Raw genomic sequence first — 20756 nt, forward strand, 5'->3', positions numbered from 1 at the left:
CTCCAGAGTCTGTACTTTTAACCATCCTGTAATATTCCCTCTTTATCTCCTTCGTACATAAGCATAAGAACTATCCAAATACATTTGGACTACTAATTACACCAGTAAGGTTGCCATTACAGAAAAAAAAAAAATGCACAAAAAGCCAGGCCATAAGAGATTGTTAAAAGAACAGATAGGACACTAATAGTTACATAAACTTGAGCTCAACCAGCTTGTATGTATGTGATGCTGGCAATTAACCTAAAGCAGTGGATCTCAACAAACGGGGGGAGGAAAACCACCTCACATCCATATTTTTTGGCTGCTATCAAAAAATATCAAGGGAGTTAGCTGCTGATCATGGTGGATGGGAGGCAGGACTAGATTGGAGCTCCGAACTCCGACTCAGATGGACAGAGCAGCGCACAGAGGCTCACATCATGAATTTTAGCTCCAGAACGACTGCAAGAACAAACCAGGAATCCAGAGAGGACCTACAGACCTTCTGAAGCAAGGGGACTGCTCCTGCAGGACCTGGGAGACACCCCAAATACCCAGTCCCACTACTGGCTATCTTTCCAGAGGAAAAGAAGTCATTATATGAAAAAGATACTTGCACACACATGTTTATGGGAGTTACAACTTGCAATTGCAAAATCATGGCACCAACTCAAATGCCCATCAGAGTGGATAAAGAAACTGTGATAGATATATATACACACACACACATACACATACACATACATATACACACATATGTATATATACACACACACACTGTATATATACACACACAGGCTGGAATACTACTCAGCCATAAAAAGGAATGAATTAACGGTATTTGCAGCAACCTGGGTGAGTTTGGAGACTATTATTCTAAGTGAGGTAACTCAGGAATGGAAAAACAAACATCATATGTTCTCACTGATATGTGGGAGCTAAGCTATGAGGACGCAAAGGCATAAGAATGATACAATGGACTTTGGGTACTTTGAGGGAAGGGTAGGTGGGGGAAGAGGGATAAAAGACTACAAATAGGATGCAGTGTATACTGCTGCGGTGATGGGTGCATCAAAATCTCACAAATCACCACTAAAGAACTTGCTATGTAACCAAATACCACCTGCACCCCAATAACCTAGGGAAAAAAAATGAGTTGGCTGTAAAAAAATAATAATAATAACAAGTAATGACAAGGACGTGGAGAAACCCTTGTGCATTGCTGGAGAATACATAAAATGGTGCAGCTGCTATAGAAAACAAAATGGTGATTCCTCAAGAAATTAGAAATAGAATTCCCATATGATCCAGCAATTCCACTTGTGGGCATGTACCCAAAAGAATTGAAAGCAAGGACTTGAACAGACTTTTGTGTATCCATGTTCATAAGAGCATTATCCACAATAGCAGAAGGTGGAAGCAACCCAAGCGTCCACTGACAAGATGAACAGGCAAACAAAATATGGTGTGTGTGTATATATACTGTATACAGTACAATACTGTACATATATGTATATATGTGTACATATATACACATATATATACACACACACCACATATACCATATACATGTCATATACTTGATAAAATATGGATAAACTTTGAGGACGTATATATTAAGTGAAATAAACCAGTCACAAACAGACAAATACTGCATGATCTCACTTGTATGAGATATTTAAAATAGTCAAGCTCTTAGAAAGTAGAATTGGTGGTTGCCAGGGGATAGAGGGAGGGGAAAAGGGGGAATTGTTCAATGGATATAGTTTCAGTTTTGCAAGATGGAAAAGTTCTAGAGATCTGTTGCACGACAAGATAGTTAACACTAGTATACGGTACACCTAGAAAAAGATTAAAATGGTAAATTTTATGTTATGTAGATTTTACCACCATTAAAAATGTTATTGATTGACTAAATGGAGATGGGGTCTCACTCTGTTGTTCAGGCTGGAAGGCAGTGGTGTGATCAAAGCTCACTACAGCCTTGAACTCCCAGGCTCAGCCTCCTAAGTAACTGGGACTACAGGAATCCAACAAAAACAACCTTTCTTAATGACCAAAAAATACGGGGGTGGGAGTAGATCAACTGAAGGGAAGCAGTGTTTTCAAAATACGTGGGCATTTCTTTCCTCTTCTCTTCCCCATACTCCCAATTCTGATTTCCTAGGCTTGGGCTGGCATGTCTACTCTGAAAAAAAAAATTCTTTCCAAGTGATTTCTAATAGGTTACCTTTATCCTCATACTGTAGCTGAAAACACAGAACTACAAGTGTATATCTTTAAGGGTTTGTAAAACAGACTAACTGCAACACAGTTTCTTCTAGCCTAGGAGTACATTTTTCACCTCAATTGGGTGTACAACATTATCTCATGTCCTATTTTACCTTTTGAATAATCATTTATTAAAAAGCTTTTCTTGCAATCACCATCACCTTATGGAGCCTTAGGACCCCAAAACAAGACAACCTATCAGTAAACAGATTAGCTGTAGCTACAGGCCTTCTCCACTTTGACTACAGAGGAGAGCAGTAACAGGAATAAAGGCTAGGAAGAGATAGGGCAAACACTGGGAGACACAGATCTTTCCATTCCACATGAAAACCGACAAAGCACAGCCCCACGCTTTCCCAAGCCGATTCTTCTCCTGGGACACCGGTTTATCCTACTGGTATGTGTCTTTTCAGAGTCCTACAATCATGATAGCTCACAGTAATCCTACCACAATAATATATCTTGATATCTACCAAGATTTTCTCTTATAATCTGCAATATTAACCTTGTACATAAGATGGCAAAAATGTGACCCAGGAGCCAAGTGCAGTGGCTCATACCTGTAATCCCAGCACTTTGGGAGGCCAAGGTGGGTGAATCACCTGAGCCCAAGACAAGTGTGGGCAACATACTGAGACCCTGTCTCTTAAAATAAAATTAATTTTTTAAAAATATGAACTTAAAAAGCGCACCATTACACCTTTAAATTTTTTCAGAACGCCTGTTTCTTTTTTTTTTTTTTTTTAATTATTATTTTTTGAGATGGAGTTTCATTCATTGTTGCCCAGGCTGGATGCAATGGATGCAGTGGTGTGATCTCGGCTCACTGCAACCTCTACCTCCTGGGTTCAAGTGATTCTCCTGCCTCAGCCTCCCAAGTAGCTGGGTTTACAGGCATGCACCACCACGCCCGGCTAATTTTGTATTTCTAGTAGAGACGGGGTTTCTCCATGTTGGTCAGGCTGGTCTCAAACTCCCAACCTCAGGAGATCCGCCCACCTCAGCCTCCCAAAGTGGTGGGATTACAGGCATGGGCCACCATGCCCGGCCTTTGAAGGCCTGTTTCTCTCATAAGAACAGCAGAGAATAATCCTTTGAAGGTAGATTCAATCTGATTCATCTTGGTATTTCCTCAAAGTGCTTTAATAAATGTTTAGGGAACTCATTTAGAGTACCACATTTTAAGAAAATCTTTTTTTCTTAAAAAACTATTATTTACCAGGGGGAAGAGGTGGAGAGAAGGAAATAGAGCTTGATGGGTATGAGGTTATTATCATAGGACAGTTGAAGAAAACAGAGGAAAGCAAACATAAGAAATTACAGTTTTTTTAAACTATTTGATGGGTTGCCATCTGAAAGCAAAAGAAGAGCTTTTCTGGTTTGTTCTATAAGAAATTAGTCTGAAAACACATGGAGGCAGATTTTGGCTGAAAACAGGAAAAAAATTTTTCTAAGAATGAGAGTTGTCCAACAAGCAAAGCAGTCAGAGAAACAAACTTTCTAAGTGCTAAAAGCACAAGTTAGAGGACCAGGGATATTGTGCTCTCAATACAAGGATGGCCAATTTCACTTGTTTTTCACTGTTTCCTATCTTACATCTTTTTTTTTTGGAGACAGAATCTCGCTCTGTTGCCCAGGGTGGAGTGCAGTGGTGCAATCTCAGTTCACTGCAACCTCCACCTCCCAGGTTCACACAATTCTCCTGCCTCAGCCTCCTGAGTAGCTGGGATTACAGGCATGTGCCACTATGCCCGGCTAATTTTGTATTTTTAGTAGAGATGGGGTTTCACCAGGTTGGCCAGACTAGTCTCCCGACCTCAGGTGATCCGCCCGCCTCAGCCTCCGAAAGTGCTGGAATTACAGGCATGAGCCACCACACCCGGCCCTATCTTACATCTTTATCATCAAACAGGGTCCTACTAGGACAAAAACAAAAGGCTCCATTTTTCTCCTAAGAAGGATATTTAAAGATTGTCTTTTAAGGTCTTTGTGATTACAGCCACCTAACGTTTTCTGAATGAGACACGGTATAAATATATATTTAATAATTGTTGTGAAAATCTAACATCCCAAGTAGATTTTACTTTGTACAACTAGTACTGTAGTTGAAAATCATAAGCCTGATTAACCTTTAAAGTTCCTTCTATGACCTATAACTACAATGTAGCAATAGTAATATAGGTATTGACATCTGATCAAATGTGGTACCATTCTGAAGGACTAAAAAATGTTTGCTAAATACCCCATTTCACTTTCTTTTTCTTCTATTATTTTCTGTCTTCTTTTCCTATCTCTATTCTTTTTGCCTTTTCTTTCTTTGCCCACTTTTCTCTTTCTTCCTCTGATTGGTTCTCCTTTCCTATTCTCTTCCTTTCCTCTTTTTCTCCAACTTTTAATTTCCAGGGTACAAGTGCAGGATGTGCAGGTTTGTTACATAGATCAACGTGTGCCATGGTGGTCTGCTGCAGAGATCAACCCAACACCTAGGTATTTAAGCCCAGGATCCATTAGTGATTCTTCCTGATACTCTCTCTCCCCCCATACCCCCGACAGGCCCCAGTGTGTGTTGTTCCCCACCAAGTGGTCATGTGTTCTGATCATTCAGCTCCACTTATAAATGACACTATGCAGTGTTTGTTTTTCTTTTCCTGCATTCGTTTGCTAAGGATAACGGCTTCCAGCTCCATCCACATCCCTGCAAAGGACATAATCTTGTTCCTTTTTATGGCTGCATTTCTCTAATGATCAATGATGTTGAGCTCTTTTTCATGTTTGCTGGCTGCATGTATGTCTTCTTTTGAGAAGTGTCTGTTCATGTCTTTTGCCTACTTTTTGGTGAGGTTGTTGGGTTTTTTTCTTGTAAATTTGTTTAAGTTCCTTGTAGACTGGGTACTAAACCTTCATCAGATGGACAAATTGCAAAAATGTTCTTATTCTGTAGGTTGTTCACTCTGATGATAGTTTCTTTTGCTATGCAGAAGCTGTTTAGTTTAATTAGATCCCATTTGCTAATTTTTGCTTTTGTTGCAATTGCTTTTGGTGTTTTTGTCACGAAATCTTTGCCCATGCCTATGTCCTGAATGGTACCGCCTAGATTTTTTTCTAGGGTTTTATAGTTTGGGGTTTTACATTTAAGTCTTTAATCTATCTTGAGTTAATTTTTGTATAAGGTATAGGGAAGGGGTCCAGTTTCAACTTTCTGCATATGGCTAGCCAGTTATCCTAGCACCATTTATTGAATAGGGAATCCTTTCCCCATTGCTTGTTTTTACCATGTTTGTCAATAATCAGATGGTTCTAGGTGTGTGGTCTTATTTCTGAGTTCTCTATTATGTTCCATTGGTCTATGTGTCTGCTTTTGTACCAGTACCATGCTGTTTTGGTTACTACAGACTAGTAGTATAAAGTAGGGTAGCATGATGTCTCCAACTTTGTTCTTTTTGCTTAGGATTATATTGGCTATTTAGGCTCTTTTTTGGTTCCATTTGAATTTTTAAATAGTTTTTTCTAATTCTGTGAAGAACATTAATGGTAGTTTAATGGGAATAACATTGAACCTATAAATTACTTTGGGCAGTATGGTCGTTTTCACAATGGTGATTCTTCCCATCCATGAAGATGGAATGTTTTTTCCCATTTGTTCGTGTCCTGTTGAGCAGTGGTTTGTAGTTCCCCTTGAAGAGGTCCTTCACTTCCCTTGTTAGCTGTATTTCTAGGTATTTTTTCTCTCTGTAGCAATTGTGAATGGGAACTTGTTAGAAATGAAGAACTGAACTGCATACCTCATAGCAAATCAGAATTTGCATTTTGTTTTGTTTTAGTTTTTTTGTAGAGACAGAGTCTCTCTATGTTGGCCAGGCTGGTCTCAAACTCCTGGCCTCAAGCGATCCTCCTACCTCCGCCTCCCAAAGTGCTAGAAGTACAGGCATGAGCCACAGCACCTGGCCCCTAGAATCTGCATTTTTAATAAGATCTATTCATGTGAACATTAATCTTTGAGGAATGCCATTCTAACCAGAATTCTTATGTACTCAGAATGGGTTACCAAGATATTGATCCTCTTAGTTTTCCAGGTATAAACACAGGTTTATGAAACAGAGATAATAATATGAGTATCAATCTCAAAGAGTTGACTTATGGCTATAGGGCTTAAATGAGATATTACATATAAAGTATACCATGTTTGACATATGTAAATACTTCGTAAATGTTAGCTATTATTAGCTGTTCGTACCCTTTTGTTTTTTTGACTTCATTTGCTCTTTCATTAATAATTTGCGATCACATAAGCTATACATACGAAACACAGAGAAAGTTAACCACCTATTCTAATTCTATATTAAACCATGTGTTTTTAAAAAGTACATTAAAAATGAAAAAATTAAATGACTAATGTCATGCTATTTCTTACTCTAGATTATACTGCACCCAAGGGCAGGGATGAGGTTAATATTCCTTTTATATACTTATATTACTTGAAGAACCCATTTTGCTCTGGATGGATGTTAAATAAACTGAGCCATAGAATTAATATTACTCTAAAAATAATTTAAATAAATCATGTTAAGACCTCAGAAATTATCAGCTTTTCATAATTCATACACCTATTCATTCATTCAATAAATAATTCAATAAATATTCAATAAATAATTATAGGACCAGACTAAAGTTGAGATGACATTCTTACCTACGCTTTGCCAAATAAATTCAGTAACTTTCTAATTATTTAAAATAAAAGATGAAAGTTATAAATAGTTATTTAAAATTATGGTACACACACAAAACTGAAGTTCTAACCAATTTACCTAGGATGTAAGGAATAAATGGAGAGGATGGTCAGACCTAGCACAATACTGAGCAAGGGCTCAGTCAACACCTGGCTGCCAGGAAGCTGATAGAAAACAGAAACGTAATTCAAAAGGAGACCACAAACCTCTTTGTCTATGGCAGTGGTATGCAACTGGGCCTCTGCGAGCTCACAGTCAAGAGCTCTTTGTAGGCTGTATATGACGTGGTCATATGAATGGTGTTCATCATTGAAAAGGACACAATAGTATCTTTCATTTTTCTCTCTGTTAGAAAAAAAAAACATATATATTTGGATACTACAACAAATAAAGGAAAAGTAAAAAAAAAAAAAAAAAAAGACAAAATTAATATATAACATCTGTGTAATTTCCAACCTGTGGGAAAGTAACACCATAAAATATAGAATTTGATTTTTTTTTTTTGAAACAGGGTCTTACTGTCACCCAGGCTGGAGTGCAGTGACACAACCTCGACTCACTGCAACCACTCCCTTCCAGGCTCAAGTAATCCTCCCACCTCAGCCTCCTAAGTATCTGAGACTGCAGGCACGTGTCACCACAGCCAGCTAATTTTTGTATTTTTTGTAGAGAAAAAATACAAAGCATTTTTCTGGAGAAAAATGCTTTGCCATTTTCTCCAGGCTGGTTGCAAACTCCTGAGCTCAAGCAATCCGCCTGTTTCGACCTCCCAAAGTGCCAGGATTATAAGCATGAGTCACCACGCCCAGCCCAGAATTTGATTTTAAGTGGTATAGTGCCATCACTTTTTAAAACTCTGACAAAAATGTTTCCTTTTCCATGTTTTTCCCCCAATTTTTCATATTACTTTCAAAAGTCTCAATTCAGTGACCGTATGTTTTTGGGGTTTTTTTTGTTTTGTTTTGTTTTAGATGGAATCTCACTCTGTCACCCAGGCTGGAGTACAGTGGTGCAATCTTAGCTCACTGCAACCTCCGTCTCCCGGGTTTAAGTGATTCTCCTGTCTCAGCCTCCTGAGTAGCTGGGATTACAGGTGCCCACGACCACACCTGGCTAATTTTTGTATTTTTAGTAGAGACAGGGTTTCACCATGTTGGCCAAGCTGGTCTCGAACTCCTGACCTCAGGTGATCCGCCTGTCTCGGCCTGACTGTATGTTTTTAATACTATCCTTAACTCTTGCTTATCTCCTATTCTGACAAAAGGAGACAGGCCTCAGGCTCAGAACCTTGAAGCAAGCAATGATAAATAAACAGATTTTATTAACATTTGGTTTTTATTGAATTTATTTTTGTTTTTACTTTCTATTTTAAGTGATACTGGTATTAATGTACATTTAAGTTAGTTTTAAAAAGTATACAGTACAGACTTAAGCGCCAGCACTGCCATTTTGGCAACAGGACCTTAGACAGGTCACCTAATCTTTTAATCTTGCTGAGATGACAGTGCTTTTTCATCTCCAAAAAGAACATAATATCTACATTCAAGAGTGTTATGAGGATCTCACAAGATATGTAAAAACAGCTGCCACGGGCTACATATATGTTCAGTATTTTTTTTTTGAGACGGTCTTGCTCTGTCGCCCAGGCTGGAGTGCAGTGGCGCAATCTCGGCTCACTGCAAGCTCCGCCTCCTGGGTTCACGCCATTCTCGTGCCTCAGCTTCCCAAGCAGCTGGGACCACAGGCGCCCGCCACCATGCCCAGCTAATTTTTGTATTTTTAGTAGAGACAGGGTTTCACCATGCTAGCCAGGATGGTCTCGATCTCCTGACCACGTGATCCACCCGCCTCGGCCTCCCGAAGTGCTGGGATTACAGGCATGAGCCACCGTGCCCGGCCTATGTTCCCAGTTTTAAACAATATATAATATACTTTTACAATACACTCAATTGATCCTCAAAACTCTGAGGGGCATATTTTCTCAGCCCTCTTATGTTTTAGAAAACAGAGACCTAAAGGGGTTAAAAGGCCAATATGTCATGGTCACAATGCCAACAGGCAGTGAGAGGGCCTAGAACTCAGATGTGTGAACCCAAAGACCCGTGCTACCCACATACAAAATGACACTCAAGCAATCCTCATTTTTTTACGGGCAGATGGCTCATATTATGTTAACCAACATAAAGTGACTTAAAAGGTTTAACTGACATTAACACCTGTTGGAAATTAACATATTTGTGGATGCAGTTTGTCATGACATTTATTTCCCCAAGTGATTCTTAGCCTAATAAGAGTCAAAATAGTACATTTAATGTCTCTATTGATTAGAATTCTTAACTTCTTTCTCCCTTTAAAACAAAACAAATGAAAATAGCCAGTAAACTCAGAGAATGACTATTTAGATTTGGGCTGCAATTTTGTGAAAATCCTAATATTACACAGGTAGAAAAATTCTCACACAACTCAAAGTTATCTTCATATGAGGTCCAGAATTCCTCTTTGCATTTGTAAATTAAGAGCAAATATTACTGTCACTGAAAGACTTATGGCTACCAGAAATTGCTGAGTTCTAGCTAAAAAAAAAAAAAAAAAAAAGCTACATCCCTATAATTTCAATAATCCCAGATACCACCAAGGCACACGAGAAAGGGCCATTTCCTCATTCCCATCCAACTTTTCTTGATCAGGACAAGAGCTAAAAACCTGGGCTAAATGGAGATATACTGTTCCAAAGTCCCTATCTTTGTTAACGAACCTCCTGAGGAAACTGGACATTAGTCCAGGCCAGGATCAAACTGGGCAATTTACTTACCTAGTGGGATGAGAGGCTGCTAGGTCCTTATAAATCATTTAGAACAAGACCCCAAAAATGTTGACTTTTTTTTTTTCCTAAAATTCAAAGCTCCTGATAGACTACTCTTTTGGCTTAGATGCTGGATGGTGCCTAGCAAAGTATCTCATACAAACAGACATTTTGAAATATTCCCAAGAGATAAGTCACTAAGAATTTTTCATAATGATAATTAGGCAGTAAATAACAAAAACAATTATCAAACACACATTTTGCAATACAAATAACCATCACTAAAACTTGTTCCATTTGACAGTTTTCCCCACCTTATCTGGAGTTCAGGAGGCAGTTCTTTTTCCTCTTCCCATATAGTCATTTCTACGACGTATTTTATCACTGAAGGAAATATTTTCCTGGCTTGGGCAATTACCTCTTCATTCAACGGACAGCGTGAATTCTATAAAAAAGCCGAGAAAAACATACTAGTCAAGATTGTATACAAATAAATGGATAAGGAAGGTAATGTTAAGTTAAAATAATCACTTTGCTGAATTCATTACAACATCGTCCAGGAATGAATTCAAGTTGAGCTCAAGAGGGTTGCTATATATTTAGATCAGTTAAGCTTAACCCCTTGTGGCCAAGTTGGTGTTACTGATGACAGAAAGGAGGCAGAACCATGGAGTCTCCCCATTAGTGATATACTCTCTTATGAATGTTCCTACCTGCCTTTCTGAGTAGCTAATTATGATGATATCACATAACAACTGTTTATCCCTTATAGCTTACAAAGACTTTTCTCACAACTTGTTTCCCCAGATCCTCATGGCTCTCTCTAAGGCAGAACAGGTATTAATGACATTGAAAAGAAACGGAACCCAGCCAGTCACAGAGGGACAAATACTATACGATTCTGCTCATATGAAGTATCTAAAGTAGTCATAATCATAGAAGCAGAAGATAGAAAAGTGGTTGCCAAAGGCTGGCGGTAGGCAGAAGGTTGTTTAGTGGGTATAGAGTTTCAGTGCCACAAAATGAAAAAGTTCTTAAGATCTGTTACACAACAGTGTGAATATACTTACTACTACTGAACTCTATATCTACACTACTGAACTATATTGTTAAAAACAGTTAAGATGATAAATTAATGTCATGTGCTTAACCATAAAAAAAAAAAAGATAAGGAACCCATCTAAGATCACAGAGCTTACAAATAGCAGAAACATGACTAAAATCTGGGTCTTTTGACTCCCACAAAAAAGCAATGTTCTTTTCATTACAAAACATTAATAAAAAGCTTGTTCAAGCCAATGAGTTATAAAATCCATTTGAATGCTCCATATCATAAGCCACTAGGTAATGCAAACCCATATCACAATGAGATACCACTTCACAACTACCTAGGTGGCCATAACAAAAAATGCAGAAAACAACAAGTATTGGCCAAGATGTAAAAAATAATGTAAAAAGATCAGCAAGATTGCAGGATACAAGATAATGTTACAAAAATTACTTGTATTCCCCTCCCACCTCAGCTTCCTGAGTAACTAGGACTACAGGCATGTGCTACCACACCTAGCTAATTTTTAAATTTTTGTAGAGATGGGGTCTCCTGGCCTCAAGTGATCCACCCACTTCAGCCTCCCAAAGTGCTGGGATTACAGGCATGAGCCACTGCACTCAGCCACCATAATAAGCTTCTCATACGATATAAAATGAAGTACATAGTTTTAACATCTAAAAATCAATCAATGTAATACACCATATAAATAGAATAAAAAATGACTCTTTATGGATTCTTTAGGATTTTTCATATACAAAAATCACTGCTGCCCAGGTTGGTCTCTAACTCCTGGTCTCAAATAAGCCTCCTGCCTGAGTCTCCCAAAGTGCTGGGATTACAGGCGTGAGCCACCAGTTGTGTGTATTTTATGGCCGAAGATGTGTATATTTTATGGTTGTAATTGGTAAGACAGACTGGTGTCTATAAAATCATGTCCTCTGCAAAGAGAGCTAGTTTTACTTCTCCCTTTCCAACGTGGATGCCTTTTACTACTTTTCTTCCCTAAATTCCTTGGTAGAACCTCCAATACAATATTGAACAGATATAGCAAAAGCAGACATCCTTGTCTTGTTTCTGACTTCAGGGGGAAAACATCCACTGTTTCAGCATTAACTATGATATTAACTGTGAGTTTCCCATAGATGTCCTTTATCAGGTTGAGGAAGTTCCCTTCTAAGTTTGTTGAAATATTTTTATCATGAAAGGGTACTAGATTTTGTCAAATGTTTTTGCTACATCTACTGAGATGATAATGTGGTTTTTATTATATTTATACGGTGTATTACATTGATTGGTTTTCAAATGTTAAAACTATGTACTTCATTGTGTATCATATGAAAAGCTTATTATGCTGGCTGGGCGTGGTGGCTCACACCTATAATCCCAGCACTTTGGGAGGCCGAGGCAGGTGAATCACTTGAATCCAGGAGTTCGAATCAGCCTGGCCAACATGATGAAACCCCATCTCTACTAAAAATATAAAATTAGCCGGATATGGTGGCGTACACCTATAATCCCAGCTACTCTGGAAGCTGAGACATGAGAACTGCTTGAACCCAGGAGGTGGAGGTTACAATGAGCCGAGATCACACCACTGCACTCCAGCCTGGGCGACTCTGTCTCAAAACAAAAAAACAAAAAAAAAGCTTATTATGCCGTATCACTTCATTGTTAATGATAACGTTAATATTAATGACTGATTTTAGGTGATAACAGTATAACTCCATTGTAAAGTTTCAGTTTTTTTCCCTTATGACTAGCAAATAATCAATAATTTAGAAGTATGTAAATGTAAATACTGTTCCTCATCAACCTAAGTCTTAAGAATTTTAGCATCCTTGTCTGAATCAAACGTTTCCTTATGGTTGACAAAATGTTGATTTTTCTAGTTCTATCATTCCTTGTCTATTAGCTGGCATTTCTCTAGAAAGAAAAGCTTTTCCTAATGAACTAGCGATACTTGGTTACCATGAAATACAATTCTTATTGAAAAGGCAGGATAAGTGCTTACTTCATTCCCTTTACCAATTTTAATAGTAAGAAATTGATAGTACAGCTACTTGTCATTGTGAGAAACAGGTTTTACTTCATCTAGCTCTCATTTAGGTTTCATTAGGAACTCACGGATTTTTATATATTCAATGTGATTCAATCAATTATATTGGTTATTTATTGTTTTTTCTTTTGATGCTTCAATTATCCAAGTAAGGTCAATGTGAACCATTTCAAGCTGGGCCCTGCGTTCTTTTGCATGAGCTTGCCTTATACTTTCCCTGACCCAGACCAGGAACCAGGTATTTCTGACAACAAGTGTTATTGCTGTAAGAGCGGAATGGTACTTAAAAGATCAACATATGTGTCCTACAGGTGTTTGCTGCTTTAGGGATATCCACAACAGTTTAAAGAGCACAAAAACTATTTATTCCTTGAAGTTGTGAAATAATTCATCTGTAAAACTTCTGAACACGGCATTCTGGGGCAAGTACTTTCTTGTGACAATTTTCTGAATTTCTTCAATGTAACTGACCAAGTTTTCTCTCTGCTTTCTAATAAAAATATTGCCCTCTATACTATCTGATAAGATAATCCATTTTCAAGTGTAATTGCACAAAATCATTAAAAGAGTACTTTATAATCCTCGTGATTCCTTCTGTATCTGTGATTCTATGGTTATTTCCCTATTCTCATTTCTAATTGTCTATATCTGGGCTTGCTCAGACTTCTTTATTTCCTTGACGGGGATGTATCCATTTAATCTAATTGACATTTTATTTAAGAAAAGCAATTACTGAATCTATATATCAGCTCTACTCTTCTAATTCACTATATGCTACTCTTATCTATTAATAATTACTTCCTTTTGTTCATTGAGGCTTATATGTTGTGTACTATTTTCCTTTTTGAGACAGAGTCTCACTCTGTCGCCCAGGATGGAGTGCAGTGGCATGATCTTGGCTCACTGCAACCTCCACCTCCCAGGTTCAAGTGATTCTCATGTCTCAGTCCCCCTGAGTAGCTGGGATTACAGGTGTGTGCCACCACACCTGGCTAATTTTTGTATTTTTAGTAGAGACAGGGTTTCATCATGTTGGCCAGGCTGGTCTCAAACTCCTGACCTCAGGTGATCTGCCCGTCTCAGCCTCCCAAAGTGCTGGGATTACAGGCGTGAGCCATAGCGCCCGACCTGTGTACTCTTATGTATCAAGTTGATTGCTTAACAAAACATATTCTGAATTCATCTTTTCATTGTAAATTCATTCTCTCTTTAGAGACATTATCAAATCCTTAACTTCTTTGGAGCTGGAAAAAAAAACCTCCTTACACTTAAATATGAGAATAAAAATCTCAGGGTTCTAACTGGAATCTATACACATAACATTTATTCTTATCTAATCTCAGCAAACTTAAAATAGTTAACAATTTTTAACAAAATAGCATTCTTACCTCTTTTATAGTACCTGCTCTTCCAGGTTCATGATTTACACAGAAAGGGCCAGTTTTCCATGCCTCTGTGTCTCCACAGTCACAGAACCCTCCTCCAGTAGAAGTATGCATCTGATAAAGGAAAAATGAGTTTGTCTTGATTTCAAACATTTTACTAAGCATGAAGAATGATAAAGATGACTCAAATAATAAATGCTCACCAATACTCCAAGCTTAATTGAGTTCAATGTAATATTAACTGGATGTAACAAAAACCATTTTTTGATTAGTTACCTAAAAAACAAACCAACAAACCAAAAACTTCCAAATTCTGAATACTTCATCATAACAAAAATGAACTGCCAAAATTGATAAGCTTTTGAAACATAACTAATTTTTAAATAACAGTTGTTTAAATTTTGACTAATGGAGAAGAACAGATTGCGAAGTGTGCGAAAATAATCTATACAACACCTAGAATTTTTGAGTGATAAGTTTTGTTTTTTTTTTTTGAGATGGAGTTTCGCTCTTGTTGTCCAGGCTGGAGTGCAATGGTGCGATCTTGGCTCACCGCAACCTCCGCCTCCCGGGTTCAAGCGATTCTCCTGCCTTAGCCTCCCAAGTAGCTGGGACTACAGGCATGCACCACCACGCCTGGCTAATTTTGTATTTTTAGTAGAGACGGGGTTTCTCTATGTTGGTCAGGCTGGTCTCAAACTCCCGACCTCAAGTGATCCACCCGCCTCAGCCTGCCAAAGTGCTGGGATTACAGGCATAAGCCACCATGCCCAGCCTGATAAGATTTTTTTAATTAAACAAACTTAAAAAATTCATTATGATGATTACATAGTACTTAAGAAATGTATAAAGTATTTTAATTTACACTAATGTCCCATAGCAACTAAAACTTATTTATAAACTTTATCCTTTCAGTGTTGCTGAAAAAAAATTATCCAAAATATACTACCTCAGGTAGAGGATGATGGCAACAACCTGCTTTTGAATCTTCCCCAAAACTTCCTCCAAAACATAAAAAGAATAAGGAGAACACTAAAACCACACATTATCCATACTTTCAGCATTTACTAGGAGAACAACAAAAAAAATACCACAATGTTCATATGACGTACTCCAAAAGAATTCCCATTGCCTATCCCTTCAAGCCTGTGGGTGCAGATGGCAAGAGAAGGGAGCTTAAAAGACTCCATGAAGAAGTGCAGAGGTGCAGAGGACTTAGAAGAAACACTGCAACACAGAAAAAAATCACCCCCAAAAGAGAAAGCCCAATGCTAAGGGATGAAACCTGAACATGAGTTGGGACTTGATTCACAAGGAAAGTGAGCAGAACCAGAGGTGGCAACCTCAGAGAAGCAGTACTTTTGGAAGAAAATCAGATACATTTTTACAGAGTGGAAACCCCTAAAGATGTGGCAATGAAGGAAAAAGGGATATAAGGGAAAATTCTATAGAAAGGAGAGAGAAACAAGACATGCCAAACCCTCCCTTCACATCACCACCACTAATATCATCAACAAAAAAAGAAATTACACAGAGAATGGAAGAACTGACAGAAGGGAGCACTTGTAACCCTTGAGCATGAAATGAGAACGAACAGAAAAAGCAGCCCATATTCACATAAACATGTAAAAATTAAAAGGGGGAGCTGCAAAAATGCAAATAAGAGCCAAAACCCAATCACAAAGCTAAAGAAAACTATAACACAATGCTCCAAACTCAATTACATAGAGTCAAAGAAGAATTTGGTGATTATGACTTGAATCAGATTAAAACACCTTTTATCAGAAATAGAAAAACTGGCCAGGCACAGTGGCTCATGCCTGTAATCCCAACGCTTTGGGAGGTTGAAGCGGGAGGATCACTAAAGGCCAAGAATTTGAGATCAGCCTGAGCAATAATACAGCAAGATCCCATTTCTACAGAAAATTTAAAAATTAGCCAGGTGTGGTGGCATGCACCTGTAGTAAGTAATACAAAAACTAAAAACAGAAATGGACAAAAAAGCAGGAATAAATGAGACTTAATTGAACTCAGGAAAAAAAAATACAAGAAGATGAGAAAATCATGCCAGAAATGAATTTTACATTACAAAGTGTCCAAAATATAGACTCAAATGAAAAGTTAATGAATAACATTGAAGCAAAGCAGGAATACAAGAGAATAAAAATGAGATGAAGTAAAAAGTAGGATAAGAGAGAAAGTCATTGAAATGGTGGACAGGCATAAGAAAGCCACTATAACTGGAGTCACTGAAGAAGAAAATCAAAACAATGGAACACAGCTAACATTTAAAACCACAGACCAGGCACAGTGGCTCATGCCTGTAATCCTACACCTTGGGAGGCCGAGGCAGGAGGGCTGTTTTAGCCCAGAAGTTTGAGACCAACCTGGGCAACACAGTGAAACCTCATCTCGGTTAAAAAAATAATCGAATTAAATTAAAATGTAAAAACAAATTAAAAGTAAGACTATAAACTAAGAAAACTTTCTAGAAATAAAAGAACACCTGAATCTGTACACTAAAAGGGCCCATGAATTCTTGAGTGACTAATCAACTCCAAAATATATCCCAGTAAAACTATTTGACTTTAAAGATAAAAGTCCTGAGGGTGGCCAGGCGCAGAGGCCCACGCCTGTAATTCCAGCACTTTGGGAGGCCGAGGCAGGCGGATCACGAGGTCAGGAGATCAAGACCATCCTGGCTAACACGGTGAAACCCCAACTCTACTAAAAATACAAAAAAAATTAGCCGGGCATGGTGGTGGGCGCCTGTAGTCCCAGCTACTCAGGAGGCTGAGGCAGGAGAATGGCGTGAACCCAGAAGGCGGAGCTTGCAGTGAGCCGAGATCGCGCCACTGCACTCCAGCCTGGGTAACAAAGCAAGACTCCGTCTCAAAAATAAATAAATAAATAAATAAATAAATAAATAAATAAAAGTCCTGAGGGTATTCAGGCAAAAGATGAGATATCATAATGACAAGAAAATCAGACTGGCATTAGACTTCTCAGTAACAACATATGAAACAATAGCAGAGTAGTATTTTTAAGTAAAGAAAATGCAAACTAAGGATATTATTTCCAGCCAAGCTATAAAGGTCTGATTTTGAACACGTCAGGACTCAGGGAACACTACACATGTGCCCTTCTTGAGGTGTCTATTTGAGCAAGAATCAGCAAACTTTCTGTATAAAGAACCAAACAATAAATATTTTAGGTTTTGCAGGCCACATAGCCTCTGTCAAATTACTCAATGCTACTGCTGTATTGCAGAAGCAGCCACAGATAATACAAAAGTGAACAAGCATGGCTTTGCTGCAATAAAACTTTATTTACAGGCACTGAAATTTTAATTTCATATAATTTTAATGTATCATGAAACATTTTTTTAAACTAACCATCTAAAAATATAAAAACATTCTCAGCTGTTTGAGGCCATACAAAAATAGTGGGCCAGATTTGACTCACAGGCTGTGGTTTATCATTCCCTTCCACCATCATCCCCCAGCCACTAGCAACCACTGATTTTTTTATTGCCTCCACAGTTTTGTCTTTTTCAAATGTCATACAGTTGGAATCATACAGTATGTAGCCTTTTCAGAATTGTTGCTTTCATTTATCAGTATGTACTTAAGGTCCCACCATGTGTTTTCATGACTTGATAGCTCCTTTCTTTATAGCACTAAGCAATATTCCATTGTATGTATGTAGCACAGTTTTTCCATTCACCTATTGAAGGACATCTTGGTTGCTTCCAAGTTTTGGGAAATATGAAGAAAGCTGCTATAAAACATTCACTGGCTGGGTGCAGTGGCTCACACCTGTAATCCCAGCAATTTGGGAGGCCGAGGTGGGTGGATCACTTGAGGTCAGGAGTTTGAGACCAGCCTAACATGGTGAAACCCCGTCTCTACTAAAAATACAAACATTAGCTGGGCATGGTGGTACACGTCTGTAATCCCAGCTACCTGGGAGGCTGAGGCAGGAGAAATGCATGAACCCAGGAGGCGGAGGTTACAGTGAGCCAAGATTGTGCCACTGCACTCCAGCATGGGCAACAGAGCTAGACTCCATCTCAAAAAAAAAAAAAAATTTCGTGTGCAGTTTTTTTGTATGGACATAAGTTTTCAATTCATTTGTGTAAATACCAAGGAGTGCTGTTGTTGGATCATATGATAAAAGTATGTTTACTTCTGTAAAAAACTGTTGAATTATCTTCCGAAGTAGTTATACCATATTGCATTTCCACCAGTTATAAGAGTTCCTGGCCAGGCACGGTGGCTCATGCCTGTAATCCCAGCACTTCGGGAGGCCAACGTGGGTGAATCACAAGGTCAGGAGTTCAAGACCAGCCTGACCAACATAGTGAAACCCCCATGTGTATTAAAAATACAAAAATTAGCCAGGCGTGGTGGCGCGTGCCTGTAAACCTAGCTACTCAGGAGGCTGAAGCAGGAGAATCACTTGAACCCAGGAGGCGGAGGTTGCGGTGAGCCGAGATCGCACCATTGCACTCCAGCCTGGGAAATAACAGCGACACCCCATCTCAAAAAAAAAAAAAGAAGAGTTCCTGTTGTTCCACATCCTCACCAGCATTTGGTGCTGTCAGTGCTTTGGATTTTCACTGTTCTAACAGGTGTATAGTAACATCTCATTGTTTTAATTTGCAATTCCCTAATGACAAATGATGCTGAGCATATTTTAGTGTGTTTACTGACCATTTGTATATATTCTTGATGAAGTATCTATTCAGATATTTTGTCCATTTTTTAAAGGGATGGTTTTCTTACTCTGGAATTTTAAGAGTTCTTTGTATAATTTTAGCACTGGCCTTTTTTTAAGACATATGTTTGGCAAAGATTTTTTGCTCAATCTATCTCTTGCCTTTTTATTCTCTTAAAGATCCATATTTTTTAATCCAGTAATTCCACTTCTGATAACCTATCCTAAGGAAATAATCCTACATATAGAAAAGTTATTCACACATAAAGGTATTTACTGTAACACTGTTTATCATTTTAAAAAAACTGAAACCCAAATAAATACCCCAATAATAGGTAAATTATAAAAATAAAATATGGTTAAATATTATATACACATGTTCTTTAAAAAGCGCAATGTATAATTTTATATATTTTGCTTTTTACAATTAAAAGTATAACAAAATTTTATTTTTATAACTCCACAAACTTCCTTTGAAAACTACATTTTTCCTGATTAAAAGAGACAGTTGCAGAAATACACTCTTTTTATAGCTCATTTTTCTCATCTAACAACATGAAAAAAACATTTCTATTAAAAACAATCTTTACCAGTAAGTGTATATTCATTTCTATGTATGTATTTTTGAGAAAGAATACACAGAGGTTTACTGTAAGTTTTTTTTTAGCAGTAAACTACTGAAAGGCTAGAGATCACAAAGAAGGGTCATATTACACACTGTAGAGCAAAGAGCTCAAAATTTTGTTTGTTTTCTTGTTCTCAAAAGTTGTTATGGACTATTCTGCAACTGAAGGTTTATCTTGGTCCTTTCATCACATAATATCTGATCTTGAGTCTCCCTAAAATTACTCTTTTTTTCTTTTCTGTAAAGCAACACACATCCCTTATCTCTTCCAATCTTTTCTTTAAAATGGCTATGTTCACATATCAGAGCTGTTATAGCAGGAATGTGAATACTACTCAAGAATTTGGACTAGATGGCCATCAGATTCCTACTTATTCAGAGGTTTTATGGTTATATTTTCATACCTTGTAACGATGATTTTTATGAACACTATTCTGGAAGCAGTCCATACAGAGTACACATGTTGGATCAATTGCACAGTCCCTGAAAAAGATTAGAAACCAGATTCCAAGATTTAGATGACTCCCACTGATGCTCAAGGTATGACTATAATATAATGTGAACAAGTTTCCTGTATGGTACACAAACTGAATATGAAAATGCTTCAAAAACTGAATTGTTAAAATGTTTTGAACAAAGATAATATTGCTAACATAACTTTAGTTTCATTTTAGCCACACTTAACTGTGTAGGTCTGGATGTTTGGTTTTCTTTCTGAAATCATTCTCATAACTTTGGGCCTTGACCTGGTTTCGAACTGTTAGATTACAATTCAAAAATAGTTTTGTAAAAAATAATCCACTTTTTCCATTAACTACCATCATCACATCCTATTACATAAACAAATATATTTTACAAAAGCTGATTGCTCATTGTTAAATGAGGCTTGGATAAAGACAAAGTTCATTAGAATGCAAGCAACATAAGGGCAGGGATTTTTATTCATCGTACATTGAAGTGTCCCAAACACCTGCAATGGTGCCTGGCATATAGTGGGTACTTAATATTCATTGAACAAATGAAAGAAATTCAATCCCTCTTCATCTCTCCCTTAATAACAACTTCTTAAAATGTATTGTTTTATTTAACATTTTGGAGGAGACATTAAGAACAATATAAATTAGTGCAAAGTGCAGG

The 20756-nt window shown here is 37.7% G+C and overlaps 1 protein-coding gene across 1 annotated transcript in view; it reads right to left on the bottom strand.

The window, feature by feature from the left end:
* The window catches only part of UBR1 (ubiquitin protein ligase E3 component n-recognin 1), a 228767-nt gene that overhangs the window by 111445 nt on the left and 96566 nt on the right, over positions 1–20756 (bottom strand). The window contains exons 7-10 of the mRNA XM_054452124.1: positions 20024–20102; positions 14279–14389; positions 10098–10228; positions 7187–7325 (exon numbers count right to left, since the gene is read on the bottom strand). Coding sequence (XP_054308099.1) covers positions 7187–7325; positions 10098–10228; positions 14279–14389; positions 20024–20102 — 460 coding nt within the window. The remainder of the gene's footprint in view (positions 1–7186; positions 7326–10097; positions 10229–14278; positions 14390–20023; positions 20103–20756) is intronic.

This window comes from Pongo pygmaeus, chromosome 16 (assembly GCF_028885625.2).
Source record: "Pongo pygmaeus isolate AG05252 chromosome 16, NHGRI_mPonPyg2-v2.0_pri, whole genome shotgun sequence".
In the NCBI taxonomy this organism is placed as follows: domain Eukaryota; kingdom Metazoa; phylum Chordata; class Mammalia; order Primates; family Hominidae; genus Pongo; species Pongo pygmaeus.